Here is a 19704-nt window from a genome sequence, read left to right as displayed (position 1 = left end):
TCGTCGGCCTCATATAACTCCTTCAGGCATTCAAACCCTGTGATTTCAGCCCTCATAGTTACTAAGAAAGTTGCTCTCCGACTCAGTGCATCTGCAACTTTGTTCTGTTGGCCTAACTTGTGTTTTAGCGAGAAGGTGAAACGCGGGATATTTGTTAATGGATTTCAGTGCCTGGTGATCTGTAAACAGCACGAACTCTCGCTGGATAAGATAATGCTCCCATGTATGCAAAGCTTGCACCACCGCATAGAATTCCAACTCATAGGTAGTCCACTTCTTGCGTGCTTCACTCAGCTTCTCACTATAAAACACTACTGGCGTTCCTTCTTGTGATAGAACTGCTCCGATTCCCACTATTGAGGCATCACAATCTACCTGAAATAGCTTCTCAAAATCTGGAAGGACTAAGATTGGGGTTGTTGACAATTTTTCCTTAATTAAGGCAAAACTTATCTCAGCTTCCTCTCCCCATTGGAATTTTCCTTTCTTCATGCATTCTGTGATGGGAGCCATAATAATACTGAAGTTCTTGATGAACCTTCGATAGAATGTGGCTAAGCCATGGAAACTACGTACTTCTCCCACATTCTTCGGCGTAGGCCACTCCCGAATAGCCCTCACCTTCTCCTCATCTACCCGAATGCCATCACTACAAACCACATAGCCGAGGAATACTAGGTTTGGGGTCACAAAGCTACACTTCTTCAGATTTTGGGGTCACAAGGCTACACTTCTTCAGATTAATGAGCAGTTTATTCTTCTGCAAAGTTGTTAATACCTCTCTCAAGTGCAAAAGGTGTTCTGCCTCTGTTTGACTATAAATCAGAATATCGTCGAAATAAACAACTACAAATCGACCAATAAATGGTTTGAGTACCTGATTCATCACTCGCATGAAAGTCCTTGACGCGTTGGATAATCCAAATGGCATGACTTACCACTCATACAGTCCTTCTTTTGTCTTGAACGCCGTTTTCCACTCATCCCCAAGGCGGATTCTGATCTGATGGTATCCACTATTAAGGTCCACTTTGGTGAAGGCTTTCGATCCTGCCAACATATCCAATATATCATCCAACCGTGGAATGGGAAATCTGTACTTGACAGTGATTCTGTTAATTACGTGACTATTAACACACATTCTCCAACTGCCATCTTTCTTCGGTACTAACAAGGCCGGAACAGCACATGGGCTCATGCTTTCCTGAATCAACCCTTTCCGTAGTAACTCTTCCACTTGCTCTTGTAAGATCTGACTCTCTTGGGACTCATTCGGTAATGTGGTAGATTTGGCAGGCTCGCCTCGGGCACCAAGCAATGTGGTGGTGAATGTCCCTCATGGGAGAGAGATTATCAGGTAAGTCTTCCGGCACCAACTCACTAAACTCCTGCAGTAATAGCTGCACTATTGCTGGTACTGTAAAAGGAGGTTGTTTAACTACTTCCCCCTTGCACATAACAACAAAGATTTCAGGGTAGTTGTTACTTCGCCCATAAATTCCTCACTGTTGATCAATATAACTGAATTTCCTTTGGGAAATTCGGCTTCTTTCATCGGACCCAAAACAATCTTCTGACCATTGTATAGAATATACACATTGTCTCTACCAGAGTGAGTGGCATCGACATCAAATTGCCATGGTTTGCCCAATATCATATGGCATGCATCCATGTCGACTACATCACAATGCACCTCCTCTGCATATGCTTTCCTAATTGAGAATGGAACGATGCAGGTTTCAATTACTCGCGTTTCTTAGCCTTTCTTGATCCATCCAATTTTGTATGGATAGAGATGTTTCTCTGTTTTAAGCCCCAATTTTCAAACCATTGTTAAGGAAACAATGTTCTTACTACTGCCGCTATCAACAATAACGTCACATACCTTATGGTTGACAGTGCAACTTGTACAGAACACATTATGACGCTGCGGGTGCTCCTCCTTTGGCGTGAACATTAACCTCCTCACGACTAAAGAGTGGGACAACAACTCGCCATTGTCTCCTTCAGTCACCTCTTCTTCTTCAAAGGTAAGGAACTCACCTTCCTTACCCTCGCCTTCCTCATGCTCGACCAGATTTACTGTCCGTCGCTTGGGCCAATTGTTGGATTTATGGCCAGGTTCTTCACATCGAAAACACTTGCCCACACTTGGGTGTGCACAAGGATTTTCTCTCACAGTTGGGGTTCCCCTCCCAGCAGGGCCTATGGGTGCTGCAAGTTTGGCCTTTGTTGGACCATCTCCAATGCCTCACCATGTCATTGGAACAAGGGCTACCGCGGTCTGTTTACCCATGTTATGTGTAGGACGTGGGGTATTATACGAACCACGAGACCGATTCTTTGACTTCTCCAGTAACGATTCTGCTCTCTCTGCCGCCGTGACAATCTCAGACAGTTTGAATAACGGTTGTAGCGCCACTTTCTCTTCAATATCCCATAGTAACCCGCCTTTGAAACAGGTCACCATGCTAAATTCGGGTTCCACCAGGTTGTTACGGGATGACAACTGATAAAATTCTTCTGCATATTCAGCAATCGTTCTACTTCCCTTCGTGCAGGACTGATATTTCTGATAAAGAACCTGTTCGTAATCAAGGGGTAAAAATCGAGCTTTCATTAACTTCTTCATTTTAACCCATGTAAGTACCGGATCCTTACCCTCACGTGCACGGGTAGTTTACAATTGATCCCACTATGCTGATGCGCCGCCTTTCAACTTATAGGCCACGAGTTTGACTTGCTTCTCCTCCTGGATTTTCATATAGTCAGAGAAACGTTCAACTTCACTAATCTAGTCCAAGAATTCTTCAATACGAAGATGACCTTGAAAGGTGGGTATGTCAATCTTCATACGAAAATCCCTAGAATCATCAATTTCCCATCAACCTCGATTATCTCCAAATACCTGTACGGCTCGGTGGTTACCAACACCAACATTTTCCTCATAGGCTGGTTGCCTATTCGGTGGGTTTGGGTTGCGATTACCAGCAGGACATCCATGATTACCGTCGTTGGGCAGCCTGTTGTTCTCGCGGTTAAGTTCTACCGTTGTTAATCTCACCAATACTTGACGCATAGTTTCATGCATATCAAGCAAGGTCCGATTAACGTTGGTCTGGAGGCATTGCTTCCATCTCGTGAACCGGCCATCGAAAACAAAGGCGAATCTTGGATTCGGAATCCTGCTCTGATACCAACTAACGTAGCAGAAACGATAAAGAACAGGGTTAAACTCTTGAACTCACAAAGAACACACCACAAGAGAGAAACTGAAATTATATTGATAATGATGATATCTGTAGACTTACATCTCTTGCCTTTATATAAGCAAGGCAAAAATAAAATAAAAAAAGAAAGCATGCATGAAATAATATTAAAGGGGAAATCTGAGATTTGATGGAGTAGAATCCTCCTTAAATCTTGCAATGGAGAATAATATCTTCTATTGCTCGCAACTACACCAAATCTCCTTTTGACTTTTCCTTATTTATTTATTTATTTCCTTCTATTCTCCTTACCCTTTCAATCTCCTTGATTTGCAATGATTCTTTTGACTTTTCCTTATTTATTTATTTTCTTCTATTCTCCTTACCTTTTCAGCCTCCCTGATTTGCGATGATCATGTATGCTTAGATAATCGTGAGCGAGCTGTTCTACATCACCAACCCTCCCATATTCCAGTTTAATAACTTCCATACGCGTTCCATTGGGAGTGGGGTAGGGCGGGAGCCCACTGGGGTGGGCTAAACTGCCACCCCTTATCTATACAACCACTGCTTGCACTTAAACAAATTAGAGCAAGGGAAGCACCCATCAAAAAGATGTTTCAAAAAACATTTTTCCATGTTTGGCTTAGATCCTAAAAACATTTTTGGGAAAAAGATTTTCACTTCTGCATTTCATTACAACTCTAAAATATTTTCTTTCTTTTTTCTCAATTTCTTACCAGACCAACACCTTTTATATATAGAGAGGGGGGGGGTTTGACCTAATTGCAAACAAACCCGAGGTTTGCCATTTTTTTGCTAAGACCCCCTTTGTCAGATTTGGTTGTGATTTTACTCATATACCCCTATTATTATATTATTAAAAAAAATAAAAATATCTGACAATGTTAAATTACAAGTTTACCCATCTATGAAAACAATTTTTTTCTCCTCTTCTCTCTGGCGTCTCCACCAATTCTTTTACCCAGGCCACTCCTTCTACCACCGATCACCACCCTGAATATGTATGCACTGATTGGAGCTTGTTTGCACCGATGAAAGTACCAGAGAGATGGGAAAGAAGGCAGTGCTGATAGGTTGCAACTACCAGGGGATGAAGGCAGAGCTGAATGGATGCATCAACACGTGAAGAGGATGTACACATCTTGTGGACCAGTACGGCTTCTCAGAGAACGACATCACTGTCCTCATCGACACTGACGACTCCTACACACAGCCCACTGGTAGCAACATTCGCCATGCTCTCTCTGCTCTCATCCGATCGGCGGAGCCCGGGGAAATCTTATTCGTCCACTATAGCGACCACGGCACCCACCTCCCTGTTGAGACCGGGGAGGATGACTACACCGGCTATGACGAGTGCATCGTCCTAATCGACATGAACCTCTATCACAGGTTAGGTCATCTTCTTCTATTTTTATATAATTCACCTTTGAATTTTTTTCAATTATACATACACGCACATTATACGAATTGATGAAGCTTTTGAGTCTGCCACTGTCATCACTAAATTTCTTTGAATCGTCCTAGATCTGTCGCCCCTTCACTTTTTGATTTCGATTATAGGAGATCATTCATTTATATGCAATACTAAACCCTCAATTTTTTTTCTCTTTCTTGTATTCAGTCCAAGCTCTGATATATTAATGGAGCTTACTGGTATTTAGATGAAGCTCTGCTCATGTAGCCGTTTGAAGAGAAATCCACAGCCACCCAATTCTTATCCAACAAGAACCCATCTCAGCCATTAAATTCAAAGCAAATGGTGACCAAATACCTTGCAGCCATTAGATCAAGAGTGGTTTGTAAGCTACAAATTTTATCCTTTGGATCTATGAAGCTCACTGATGCGTCTTTGGTAACCATATGTGAATTAGATGTGTATATTGCTTTGGTATGTGATTTCCTCTCAACGGCAGTTGCAATGCTTGTGTGTGTAAAATCAATGAGCTATATATAATTTACATATATATGTATATATAAATTTCTTGAATGTATATATATATATATATATATGGGCAATAGAGGGAGAGGAAGAGAGAGAAGGGCATTTTTGTCCTTTAGAATAACTGTTTTAGTAATTTGATGACACTAAAAGGGTAATAGTCTTTTTTACTTAATTAATGGGCATTTTGGTCACTTTAACCATTTTTTCTGACAAAAATTACTGATTTTTGTACAGAGGGGGAGGTATTTGCAAAATGGAGCAAACCTCAGGGGCACACGTTGCAAAAAAATGGAAAACCTCAGGGGAGGTCATTGTAGTTTACCCCATACATAATACATATATATATATATATATATATATATATATACACAGAGAGAGAGAGAGAGAGAGAGAGAGAGAGCTGCCATCACATATACATGTATATACATAGAGAGTGACGATTAAATTCATCAATGATCCACAACAAGCTCAATCAACTCGCATGTTTTGTGGGGATATTGTTAGGATTTTAAATGAAAAAATTGTGTTTATTGAAAATCAGTGCTAGCTAAAGCATTGTCTCTAGTTGATTGTGGGATTTGAAGTTTTCATTACGCTGTTTTGACTATTGTTCTCTCTTTGCTAAACAGTGTAGGGTTCGTAAGAGAACAAATATGATTAGTCATATATACATTTATAGAGAGAGAGAGAGAGAGAGAGAGAGAGAGAGAGAAAAGCAATCAACATTTATGGAGAGGTGAAGAGAGGAGAGAGGAGAGAGTATAAATGTTGTTTTGATATATGTGTGTGTGTGTGTGTGTATATATATATATATATATATCTATAGGGAGAGAGAGAGAGAGAGACTAAAATTTCAGATTATGCTTCAATGTGTTTTAAAGATATAAAGTAAGATGGACATATAGAGAGAGATTCAAAAGTTTCATCAAATTGTATTATGAGAGATGTAGAGAAAGGGAGAGAACACGGTTGATTTGCTGATCCTTATCTTCGATTTTGAAAGAAAGGATTCATGACGAATTAGATAGAAATAGAGTAAAATGACTTATGGATTTCCGTACGCCGTTTTTCACTTTTTTGTAAGAAATCTTGTAGAATATTTTATTAGTAAAACATTTTCCCAATTTTTTGTGTAACCAACAACCAAAGCCTTTTCCCAACTACTTGGGGTCGGCTACATGAATCCTATTTTTCCATTTAGCTCTATCCAAGGCCATAGCCTTTCTTGTAACCAAACACTGCAACATTATAAAAAAATCTTTTCAAAAATTATTTCCATCGAAATAAAACGAATTGCGAATGTAAATATTATTAGAGTCATTCAACTGCAAATAAGCCAGTCTAGTTTCAGAAAAAAATTATTCCTATGGCTGATCTCGATTCGTAGAATACTTGAAGTCCATATGAGTACCTTCAATATCAGACAATTAAATGCAACTGCCATATGGTATGAAGTTATCCAATGAGAAGCAGACAAGAAACTACACAAACAGTTTCAAACCAAAAACTCATTGGATTTAACATCAATCAATGATAATAAGAAAGGGGCACATACCATAGATTTGTTTCTTCATAGGATTGATACATTTCAGCAATTCCCTTGAGGTCAAATGCCCATGAAAAGCTTGGTGATGATGCACCAGGGCTGGTCTGTCGAAGGTTAGTTACCACCCACTAGCACAAAAATAAACTAGAAATTTAAGACAAAGGGCAAGGAGAATAAGATTACGAGGCTAAAAAATAATAGTAGTTAATAATAATAATAATAGTAAATCTTGACTAAAGAAAAAAAAAAAAAGAGAGAAGGAAAAATTCAAAATTTAGATAAGTGAAAGTAAAAGAAAGTATAACAGCTATTACATATGGAACGCTGATACCGTGACAGTAAAACTCGAGGAGAAAGATTCCAAGAACCTCAAACTTACAGATTGCATTGACCAATGAAAGCAGAGTTCCTATGGTAAGATTTTTTTATTGTTGCATGGTTCTTAAGTCGTTGCCATTGAGAAATACTATTTGTTCCTTCATTGATTTTATAGTATTTCAATAACCATACATGTTACTAAATATTGAGAGACTGTAAAAATTGAAAAATGCCAATGTAACATATTCACAAGTCAAATTCCATAATAAATATTTACAAGACAGTGATATACGTATTTTACAATTATATTACATACTATATGATATAGCTGTACTCAATTAATTAAATACTCCATGCCAATGTAACAAATCATCATTGAGATAGATGAACTAATAGATGCAAACTTAGCTCTCGCCAATAACATTACTATCTTAAAATCTAGTTTAGAAATAATGAATTATACTACAATTGAGCAAAGAACGTGGAAAGAGTTAAGAGTTAAAATAAGTCTCCTAGCAGGAATCTTTTCAACTATAAGTCAATTGAATGTTTCGACTACAGAGTTGAGCACAATAACTAAGTTTAATATTAATTAGGTATATTAAAGTATGAAATGTATTTATGGTGTGTTCGGTTGCATGGAATTGGAGCCTTGGAATTGGAATTTTTGGAATTTGAGAAATGCTTTTCTCAAATTCCACAAATTCCAATTCCATGCAGGCGAACACACCCTTATAGAACAACTAGAAAGGGAAAAAACTAAAAGAATGGTGAAGTCCAGCATGAGATAGGAATGTCCTAAATTCAATTCCTGACTGCAAGCTGTCGCAGGATGTAGTGGCCATAACGTAGTGATAGACAGCCATTACAACAGCTGCATGTGTACTGGCTCCCACCAAGATGGAGGATAGTAACACGCATCAGAGATATATATATATATATATATATATATGTATATATATATATATATTTACTTAGCTAACAGGCCTCAGATTCTCCAATACATTACACCATTAACTCTGTAATACGTTCCACGAGTTAAAAGCCCTAACCCCTCTCCACATTTTTTTCTTCACTTGGCTTTCTCAATGCCAAAGGAGGACACAAAATTGCTTTATTTTGTGACCTTCTCAAACCAGCTGATATAGGAATGAGCTCTCTTTGTCAGACAAGCTGATATGGGAATGAGCTGTCTGTCTTTCTATCTATCATGAGAGAGGAGTAACCACCAAACTCACTTTGTACCCATCACTATCAGTTTACCTGCTTGCTGAAACCTCTCACCAACGCAAATTGAATGGTTTGATAGCCACTCAGCAGTTCACTATGCTTCCTATACCCCACTCTTGTCACTCTCTCAACCAATTCAGTGTTATTAAAGGCCCAAGGCGCTAGAGGTCCTTTGGAGCCTAGGTGCGATGCGCACGGTGAGGCGTGCACCTGAGTGATGTGAGGTGCACAATTGAAAATTTAAAATAAACATTCATATCTCACAAGTCATATCAATATTCTAAAAATTAATATCAAATATAAAAAAGTAAATACATCAACTAAACAAGCATCCAACAACCTTAAAACAGAGCGCAACTTTGTTTTCTTGAAAGGCAAAGCATAATTTGTTTTTTTGACTGGCAAAACAGAGCACAAAAAGAAATAAATCTGTTAACAACAAAAAAAAAAATTGCTAACAAGAAAAGAAAAAAAGATGCAGAGACGGAAGAAGTAGATGAAGGGAGATAAGTAGACGAGAAGAGAGAGAGAGTGTTGAAGAAAAAAAGGAGAAAAAACCGAGCCCCACCAAAAAAAAAAGACTAAGAGAGAAGAGAACTAGACAAAGATAGAGATGTAAACAAAGATACAAAGAGAGGAGTAGAGGAGAAGAGAGGAGAGAGAAGTAGAGGAGAAGAGAGAGAAGAAGAAAGAACTGACGTGGCTTCGTCATTCATCTTTGCAACTAGGGCTTCGTCGTTCGTCTCACGTCTCACTCTTTTTCTGTTCGGTTGACGCTTTGACTCTTGGGCTTTCTTATTTGTTTATTCGTTTGAATAAAAGTTTCTTCTCTCGAATGCTTCGGCTTTCTTATTTATTAAGTTGCCACAAGTACCATTTTTTGCTTAAGAAATAGAATAATCATAGCTTTTTTAAAAAAATCAGCGAGGCGCAGCCAAGGCGCGTGCCTAGTAAATATCAATGAGCTTGGGATGACAACAGACGCTAGACCTGAGCCTCGAGCCTAGGCGCGAGCCTAGGCACGCCTTTAACAACACTTACCCATTCACACAGAATATATTGGGCCGAAATGCATACATTCCCAGCTCGTCTATAATCGCTCTCTCTCTCTCTCTCTCTCTCTCTGGACACATTCTTTATTTCATCCATATTTAGTTATTTTTTAGATGTGGTTTTGTTCATTATTTTTTAAACTAGAATTAAATAGAGAAAAGAAATGGCAGAGTATATATATACAATTTAAATAGAAAGATAGTATATTTTTAGTTCACATACACAACCCAAACAAACTGAGAACTAACATAAGCTCAGAAAGTTATGAGAAAACTGAATTCAAGTTGAAGGTTGAGTAAGCTTGCGCTTTTGGCAAAGGCTATGGCTCCGTAGGTTGAACTTGACTTGCATCCAATTCAATCCAGCCAATCTGAGTTGCAGGCTCGGCAATGTATACAAAGTAGAAGCCAGATTGATCCAGAACTTATAGATTTTCCTTCGATCATAGAAGTATACAACAAAATGGAAAGAAATCGAGTTTTAGATGATTTATGTTGCAATGACGAAACTAGTTTCCCCATTATTAACAGCCACATATATTTGGAAAAAGATCAGTTTTATAAAGATGAAGCCCAAAATTTTAATTAAAAACTTATTTAGAGAGAATAATGCCATTATCTCACAGTGTACTGACAATAAGCCCCCAAAGCACCAGTTCTGTTGAATAGTCTGTATGACCATGTACTCTATTTGTAGCATCACTAGAGAACTAATATGCTGTAGCCAACCACTAATACCTCATACAAAAGTTCAATAAAGAGTGAAAGCAAGCAGGGCAAGCTACTGATATGGTGTCAAAGAGACTTAATTATTGTTCAACAGTTTTAGCATCAGTATTTAAAACTAAACCACTCAGATGAAAGATGAAAATGCCAATAGGTGTTTGAATTTGAGATATTACCTCTGCCACGTCATTCGAGAACCCTTGTTGAACAAGAGCATTCACGACATCCCGCTTAGAGGAGACCTTCCTTCAAGAAAGATTATAATTTTTTAAAATTTATTGAATAGTAAAAAAATAAATAAATAAATACCAAACTTGGAAATGAAAAGAAAAATAGAGGTATTTATAATAATGCAATTCACATGATGAGATCTAAAGAGACTATAATGGGGAGAGAGAGGAGGGGGGATTGATATTCACCGATGTTAAACATTTAGTTTTATGACCTATCAGTTGTACGGTACCAAAGTCCAATTCACCGATGTTAAACATCTAGTTTTATGACCTATCAGTTTTATGGTACCAAAGTCCATCTTCACTAAATGAGTAACACCCAGTTGATTTTCATGTTATGCTCTGAGTCCATAACACATTTTGCCACTGTCTGAAGCATTTTACTGAAATAAAATAGTTGGTATATCTCTCAGTATGGCTTAATCAATGGTAGACTCCGAAGAGAGAGAAAGCAGAGAAAAGGGACACCGGTCCTGCCTAACCTTAGCCTTATACTCCGAGAGTCTTTCTCTCTCTCTCTCTCTCTCCTCCTCTATTTTTTTATTTTTTTATTTTTTATAAGTAAATATGTATTAGAAAGCGTTCAAACAGGGAAAGCAGCCCACAAAGCTACACAAGGCCAAAAAGGGCCAAACTCACCCTCTCTATTTAAAATGATAGCTCAACATATCTTGTTTTCCAATAAACGCTGGCAGTTTTTTTCTGTTTTCTTTTAGGTAATAAGAAGCATCACCTATGAATTTTAACTTTACTAGCCACATTTTCTCTCTCTAAATTATGCTCTCTCTCTATATATATATAGACATATATCTTACTCTAATTGCTTCTAATACAAAATATTATTTTTACTGGTTTGTTTTATTTCGACCCCTTCAGTGCTTCACTGGCAATGACCACCTCTGGCTGTTAAGAGAGATGCCTTCCCAATATGCAACTGTTACATGTAAAAATGTAGAAGTATTTTTTTCTCTCTAAATTAATAAAGGTAATATATATAGAGATATACATATATATTATTTTTTTATCTTTTCCTTAAATAAAAATATTTGTGAATCTAAAAAGATTTTACTAACGGTAAATTAAATTTTCCACACTCGATAATTTTACAAATTTAAATTTTTTTATTTTTATTAGAATGCCAGCAGGTTTTAAATTTTTATTATGTGCGCTAGCGGGTAGGCTAATAAACACTAGCAGGTTTTAAAGGTTCAAGCCAAGTAATAATTTGTTCATACGCTTTCGGTTCTTGAATGTTCGGTTGAACATTGAGTCATTGTATACACAAATTTTTTTATTTATTTTTTATCCTGGCAATGGTTAGTAGTTAGTTGGGGGAGGGGGAATCGAACCTAGGATCAATAGGGGGGGGGGGCACTTTAGGCCTGGCCCTTTTACCACTGGGGCAACATTGCCACACCTCATGGCATACACAAATTAACCTACCTATGCATTGTTAGAAATTTTGTCACAATGGAAATTATTATAATAAAAATACATGCCTTTTCTTGTATTTAATACAATACTTAAAGTGTAGTTAGGTTCTTCTAAATCAGGTCAAATTATCTAGCCGGATCTGAATTCAAATTATCAAGACCGATATTGTGAATAGGTTTAATTGTCCAACACCCATCTCGACGGTATTTTTAAAAATGTGTGTGTGGGTTGACCCGCCCATCTAACACTAGACCCGGTTACGACCCGCTATTGGCAAGCTGATAATGGGACACTGACGGCTGACCCACCCATTCATGACCCGACCCAAACTCGCCCAATTGCCACCCCTACAAGTGTGTTAGTGTGAGTAAATTTACCTATCCAAAAATAAATAAAGAAATCTTATATTAGTAAATGCTTTATTCTAGCTACTTTAAGAACTTTAACTGTATCTTTCGATTCCCAAGACCTTGTGATATGCAATTTAGAAGAAATGGATATTAATTCATGAAAGGAATACCAATTAGACAACTATGGAAATGATAATTGAACTTCTTTCAAAACCTATGCTTCAAACAACGAATAGAGGTCCACTCAAAGTTAAATTAGAAAACAATAGTTCCCAGAGCACATACTACAATTAAAAATTTACAAAAGGAAATGAAGATGCCAGTAATTAAAATAAATATAAGAGTTGTAATTCTTGATTCAGTTTACTGATTCACCAAATTGCTACGTAACCAACCTCAATACAATCTCACATATACGTACAAATGCTAACTGTAACAGGTAGCAAATTAAGCTCAATACAATTTGAATCTAACCCAATGTCTGACACAAGGTTAATGTAATTTAAACTAACATAACCCAGGTGAGATGACCTATTGCCAAAGAAACCAGCCCACCAACTAAACCAATTACTAGGTCAGGTGCAAATACGTTAGAGCAACACAAGCGAACAAAATTGACCCACCTAAATTATTCATCTTCCAACATAGAGATAACGATTCCAAAGGACACTGAAGCTCAAACGGAACACAACCTCTAGAATCTTTTCTTAGGATCGATTAAGTAGCCCAATTCTAATATATATATATTTATTGATGATCCAAGACCATACATATTGATAGATAGAATTTGCTGAATAGATAGATCGATCAAAATAATCACGATATAACACTAGCAAAAGCCCACATGAATAAAAGATGTGGAGAAAAGGAGACAAACATAGGCTACACATTTACCTCCTTCGGTAACGAATTTAAAGAAGAGATCAGTTCTGCAGGATGATCATCTCCATCTCCACCAGCTCGAACTTTTCCAGGAGTAGAATCTAGAACCCAGACCTTCAGAAAGAAATACTGAGAGAACTAATAATATAGGAAATAAAGGAAAGCGAAATGAGAAAGACCACAATTTCAATGTAAATATCTGTCACTTGAAAATCAAGGTCTCTAATATTTTAGATCATAACCATTTTGCATGAATTGGTACCACTGTATAAGCAAACACAGATTAGCTTGAAGTCAATCCTCAAATATTTATTGTGCACTTTTCTATAAAATATGTACTTATAAAAAAGACATATATAATCATTAGTTTATCCTCATAATGTAGTCATTAACTTCCTTAAACTTCCCCAGTTTAGAGGCATTTGGTAATAGAACTCTCTCTCTCTCCCTCCCCCTCCCTCCCTTAGATCACAACATTTCACAGTTACGGCAGTTCTTACTTCATTACTATAATACTTCCACTAGCATTCGATAGCATTTATTATATGCTCGCTATGTTCTATGATGAAAGTCTTGTGTATGTGAATTAAACAGTCCCCTACCGGCTGACTATCTGGAAGTGACTTCTTAGTCTTATATCTGGAGTAGGTAGGGGAGCTTAGACTAACTCCTCAAGTTAAAAAGTACTTGTAGTTGTTATAATCTACGTTACACGGACTTGGGTATGTGTGTTTGGGTGAGGGTATATATCCACATGTCAGATGTGTCAATTTCCCACACACAAAGACACATGGACACTATAAAATATTTATATTATTTAATATTTTACTTATTTATAGGTAAAATAATGTATTTGTGTAACATAGTGCGCAATATTGGCATTTCACTCATCTTGAAGAAATAATATAATAAAATTGAATTATTGGACATGGTTTTTGGTGCATGTCAAACCAGAATTGTTGAGCATATATCCTTTACAAAAGTAAGTATTGGGTATCCCAAGGTACCTGGAAAAATAGTACCCCAGCCACATTTTGTAGTTCTATTATCAAGGGAAAGGGAAACAATATCATTAGTTGGGGGTACCATGTTAGAAGTTATCATGGGGTATTAAAAAAATCTCCCCTATACACCGAGCAATGTATGTCGGACACAGGTAATTCACCCATAGAGCATATATAGACTGAAGATATTGGGGGTAGGGTGTGGGGGAAATAGAGAAATATGCAAATCAAGAGGAACATGGCAGATAGAAAATCTTTTTGACACCTTCCAAAAAAGGGAAGATTGATGACGAACTTAAAATCATAAATACGTAGAAATTGCACAAGAAGATGTTGAAGATGAAGATGATGACATCATGTCAATTACACAAGAAGTCATCCAAAAATAGCCATTACAAAAGCCCCTTGCTTCCCTCATAACTTTAAACCGCATCGAAGATTAGGAATAGCTCAGTGATTTATAGAAATGTGCGAACTTACTCTGACAGGTCGTGCTAGTGGCTTTGAAGCCTGTTCCACCATGCTCAAGGCAACTGCATGATAAGTAGAGAGCAGATAAAAATGTTGGTCATTGTGGTAACAAGAAAACCATTTCGTATCTCCTGTAATCTGGAGGTAGGTAAATTACATGTGAATAACAGCTAAACATACCTTTTCCTCCAAAGCTATGACCGATTATAACTCGAGGTGTTAGTTTAAGCTGCCCAAACTACTCCAGACAAAGATGAAGAACAGAACTCGTCAAATAGATACACAGAGGGGAAAAAAATCACTTGTCAAATAGATGATTGTACTGAAATTATAAGAATACAAGAAATCACTACCATGCAGTCAGCTGGTGGTGGACTGTTCATTTGCACATAGGGGTGGCAAAATTTGACATGACCCATTGGCATGACTCAAACATAACAAGAAATTGGTAGGTTTGAGTTGACGTTAGTCGTGTTCGTGTCAAACCGAGTAACTCGTTTGAATGAACGGGTCATATTAGGGTTAAACTCAATTCATTTAGCCATGTTTGACCTATTTAATTAAATGTGTGCGTTCAATCAGATATTACCGGTGACTTGTTTCAACCCATATAATAAGTGATATGTTAAATAAATTTGGGCCTTGTATCAATTCTCTGGTACTATAATGAAACCCTATTAAGTTATTTATTGTGTGGTTTATTTAGACGAAATAAAAGATTTAGTCATTCAATAAATTTTCTTTCAGTATTATAATTTTAAAAAATATATATTAAACAAATTATTAAAAGGGCTTGGTGGAGTAGTAAATGGGTCTGGTTGAGTTACAGGTTACACAACCCATTTATTAAACAAGTTACACATGTTATATTGTAAGTACATGTTTAATAGACAAGTCATGTTTGTGTCAAAAGTTCTTTTTCTTTTCTTTCTTTCTTCTTTTTCTTTTTCTTTTTTTTTTTTTTTTTTTTTTTTTTTTTTGATAAGTGTGTTTATGTAAAGAGTTCTTGACACGAAAATAAAAGGATTGTGCTCAAGTTGACACAGTAGCATAAAACTCTCGTCTCGACATGACACAAGCGCAACCCGTTCATAAGAATTGTCACCCCTAGTTGTACATATAGAATACTTCCATTCTAGAAGGATCTAACCATATAATAAATGCTATATATGTAGTATTAAAATGTTGAAGTAACCAAGTAATAAGTACAATAACGAGCGTGCTAATATTTCATCATTTCAAGAAAAACGTATTAACTTTATAAATTAATATTACTGTGCAGACTACTATTATAATCCTCATCAAATCCCAGTAGTTAACATGTTTAGAATCATATTGCAAAAGCCAAATTCCACTTAGTTGCAATCAAAGGCTCATTAAGTATGTAGGATTTTAAACATGACCATAGCTTTATACCAAGCTCAGAAAAAGGTATTCTTAGTAGTCCTGAAGAATCGGCACATTTCATTAGTATTATTCATATAGAATTGACCGTGACCAAGCCCAAGGCTCAAGTACCAATAGCCTGTGAGATTTTTAACAGATACGATATGTTATATGGTACGTGAATTAGGTGTGGGTGAGCGTCTAGATGTTAGACCTCCCTCAATCCCAAATTTATACATGGACCTGGATTAAAATGTGTCTAAAATTTGGATAGGTAAACACATCTTGCACATTTAAGTACATAAAATGCAATATAATAGTATAATTTATGATGCTATTATTCTTTAAAAATATAATCAATCATGGTTTAACTTACAATAGAATATGGTGAAAATAAGGTGGATTGGAAACCTTTCTTTGCTATAAAATTTTTGAGCTTTTCTTTTTCTTCCATCACCACATGTAGAGAATCCAGATTTTCGATTTCAGTACGTGTGTTAGTCACATATCCCATACCCATATCCATGTTCTATCGTATCGACACAGAGAAGTTAAGCAGAATAGGATAGTCCATTTTACAGAGCTGATATGATCACTAGGAAGAACAACCAAATTAAAAGATTAAGAAGCTCTAATTTAGGTTTAAGTACACAGGTTCAACTGAGATGTTGAAACACTTCCATATAACTTTTTATATATGGAAGCAAGGCAAAAATTTCCAAGGATCAGAATGGGAAGCGTAGTAGTCAGGGCAGATTAATACGAAACCAACCTGAGACACTATTTTGGCCCAAATACAAGTTAAAAAAAAAAAAAAACTGAAAATCTGATGATTTAGATTTAGATGAGATGGGAAGAGTTTTATCTCCTCATCTGGTCGTTTTGAATTTCCTTATCTCTTTGTTTTGGAAATGGAGTCTTTCTTCTCCATTGTTGTAATATGAGGGTATGCCCTCAGTTTCTATTTGTACTTTACTCTTCTTCTTTCAATCAAAAATCCCATTCAGAAAAAAAAAAAAAAAAAAAAAAAAATGAAAGGAAGAAAAGAGTTTTATCTCCAGAAAAGAAGCTTGAAAGAAGAACAAACAGTTAAGGTCATGTTTCATTTAACTTTCAGCTCATTCAAAATCATTGAAGAAAGACACCCGGGTATATAAAGATAGCCAAAGCTCAAGAACCACTCACTAGTTTTAACACATCAAAAGCAGTTGTGGCAACAGTATGAGGTCCCCTCTTTTTTAGTGATGCTGAATCACCGTGGCACCGTAGGTCTACCAAGAGAAACTGTATCAACCAAGATAGAAGGTACAAGTAAGGTTCTGATTGTTGTAACAAATTACAATGCTTTATTCACTCCAATTCAAGTCATATAAAGTAGAAAGGAAACACAAACAGAACTGATTAAAAATAAGAGAAGAATACACAGAAGCTTTATAGAAAAAGAGAATCCAAACCCAATAACATGCTCCGGGCTATGTTACATGGACTCGGGTACGTCATACGTGTGTCGGACACGGGTATGTATCCATGTGTCGGACATGTCAAATTTCCAATCAGGACACACTAAATATGCATTTTATTAATTATTTTATTTTATTTTCTAGAGTAAAGTAATGTTTTTATCTAATAAAATGTTCAATACAGGCATTTAACTCATTTTAAAGTAATAATATAATATAATCTGAATGACTGGATGTGTGTTTTTTATGTACATGTCCAACCAAAAGTGTTGGACACGTATCCCATACCCATGTCCGAGCAATAGGTGTCCGACACGGGTACTTCACTACTTTTGAAGACTCCATGTAACATAGGCTCCGGGAACTTGATAAAATAGAATTAAGGCTACATTTGGTATGCTGGAATGAAATGGAATGCAAGTGGGAAAGGAATAGAATGGCCATTATCATTCTGTTTGGTTTCAAACATGAAATGATGCAGGAATAGAATGATTATTACCATTCCAGTGTTTGGTTAGACTATTTAAAACCTAAAATTGAATTAATTTTCTCCAAAAGACCCCTCTCAGTAACACCCACTTTTCAGAAAATTAGCCCAAAATGAAAGAGAGAGAGAGAGAGAGATAATTGCTTTGACTTGCTGATTGGAAAAAAAAAAAAAAAATTTGTTGCCCCAAGAGAGAGAGTGAAATACATATATAGAGCGAGAGAGGCGGTGGATAATGTTAATCAGGAATATGTACAGTTACTTGCGCCTTAACATATTATAGGTTGCTTTCTCAATCACCAACCTCATAGCAGTCTCCGCTTTATCAGAAAGAGAAAGACAGAATTAAAAAAACAAAAACCAATCAATCTTATCTCAAATAAAACCAATCAAAAGCCATAAATAATCAGTTCAGACCTCCAACAAATGAGAGATTTCAAGCTCAAGTAATAAAAAACTGAAACTTAGAAGAAATGGATTAACACATTTTCGTTCAATCAGATCCAAACCAATTGGTACAGGAGAAAAGAATGAGCACAGACTATCCTTTGATTTGGCTCTGCAAAGGCTCTAAACTTTCCAAAGCATTTCGATGATACATGTCAGCTATACATGTACAAAAGAGCGTGTGTGCTGAGAGTATATATGTAGCGAGTGTTCTCAAATCTCAGTGTGTTGAGGAGACAATGGAAAACAGAGATTAGACAGAGAAGACAGAGTCAAGCCTGAATGTCGAAGAGAAGATCTGGTTTTGGACAGTGCTTCGTCGCCAACCACCGTCAATGGCTGATTTGGGATGCAACAGTAGTGGGTTGAGTTCTGAGAGAGGGAAGTGTCGGGGACCATAATGTTGAAGAAGATGGTTTTTTTTTTTTTTTCATGGTTGGGAATGGAATGCCCATTCAACCTTTTGAGAAGTGGAATGGTTTTGTGGGAGTGACCAACTGTTGGAATGGTCGGAACGGTCAAGAATGTTCATACAAACTTTAAAATTCCTTACCAAACAAAAGAAAGGGAATAAAAACGTAGAATGGGCATTCCATTCCATTCTCAAGTACCAAACAATGTGCACACCGTTTTGAACTTGCCTGTGTGTTCTCATAGCATAACTCAGCAAACATAATAAAACATCATTCTTCAGTAAATTATGTATTTGATATAGGGGCTTGATGGATATAAATGGCAGCTTTAATTAAATATTAAGGAGTTGAAAGGATGCACCCTGTCCCAACCTTAATTGGCAGATGTTGGACGACAAGGGAGCCACTATGCAGCTTGCATAATTAAGTTATCAATTTGATTCTATATCATGTTTCTATCAGGAACATGTTCTGTTGGATCAGTTTTATATATGATTTATATGTATTGAAGTTAAGGATGTTTTTGGGAAATTTCAGATTTTTTGAACATGGTTTATACTGTACTGTAGTGATGGTTCAAGGATGAGCTCCTGTTAGTGATGCGTTATAAGTGATCTTTAAGAGCTTTGATACTGATTGCACTAGTCTAAGCTTCCAGAATGGATGTTTCATAAAGTTGGAGTCCCATATTACTAGAGTTAGGATTGAGTACCTTGAAGTCGGACCTAATATCTATACATAGGTATGTAACTCTTCCAATTTAATAGAAAACAATCTTTTGAGACACTTCTCAATAATTAGTCTTATGCAATTCCCCATATGGAACATAAACCAAAAAGAGATTCTACCCACTTCAATAATTATAGTCTTATGCAATTCCCCATATGGAACATAAACCAAAAAGAGATTCTACCCATGTCAGGATGCCTAATAAATTCCATGAGTGGTTACTAGCATCTTCTTCTACTCCTTTTGTTCCCATTAATTTCTGATATAATCCAAAGCCAAAACCAAACTTCGTTAAATCCCTTTCTACTCTTCAAAAAGTACGCCAAACCCCTCCCTCGTCCAACCATTCAACCCTAGG

General features: G+C 36.7%; 1 protein-coding gene across 2 annotated transcripts in view; it reads right to left on the bottom strand.

Moving 5' to 3' along the window:
- Positions 1-19704, bottom strand: part of LOC132273912 (abhydrolase domain-containing protein C22H12.03) — a 60773-nt gene that overhangs the window by 17659 nt on the left and 23410 nt on the right. The window contains exons 6-11 of one of the 2 annotated variants that reach the window (XM_059775017.1): positions 16996-17094; positions 14605-14662; positions 14434-14486; positions 12962-13078; positions 10227-10292; positions 6734-6852 (exon numbers count right to left, since the gene is read on the bottom strand). In XM_059775017.1, coding sequence (XP_059631000.1) covers positions 6734-6852; positions 10227-10292; positions 12962-13078; positions 14434-14486; positions 14605-14662; positions 16996-17094 — 512 coding nt within the window. The remainder of the gene's footprint in view (positions 1-6733; positions 6853-10226; positions 10293-12961; positions 13079-14433; positions 14487-14604; positions 14663-16995; positions 17095-19704) is intronic. The other variant, XM_059775018.1, reaches the window with a different exon arrangement.

The sequence above is a fragment of the Cornus florida genome, unplaced genomic scaffold (assembly GCF_030987335.1).
Source record: "Cornus florida cultivar Cherokee Brave unplaced genomic scaffold, ASM3098733v1 CherokeeBrave_3.0.0_Hap2_Chr09, whole genome shotgun sequence".
In the NCBI taxonomy this organism is placed as follows: Eukaryota; Viridiplantae; Streptophyta; class Magnoliopsida; order Cornales; family Cornaceae; genus Cornus; species Cornus florida.
The sequence above is the reverse complement of the archived record's forward strand: the minus strand, read 5'-3'. Positions and strand labels throughout refer to the sequence as shown.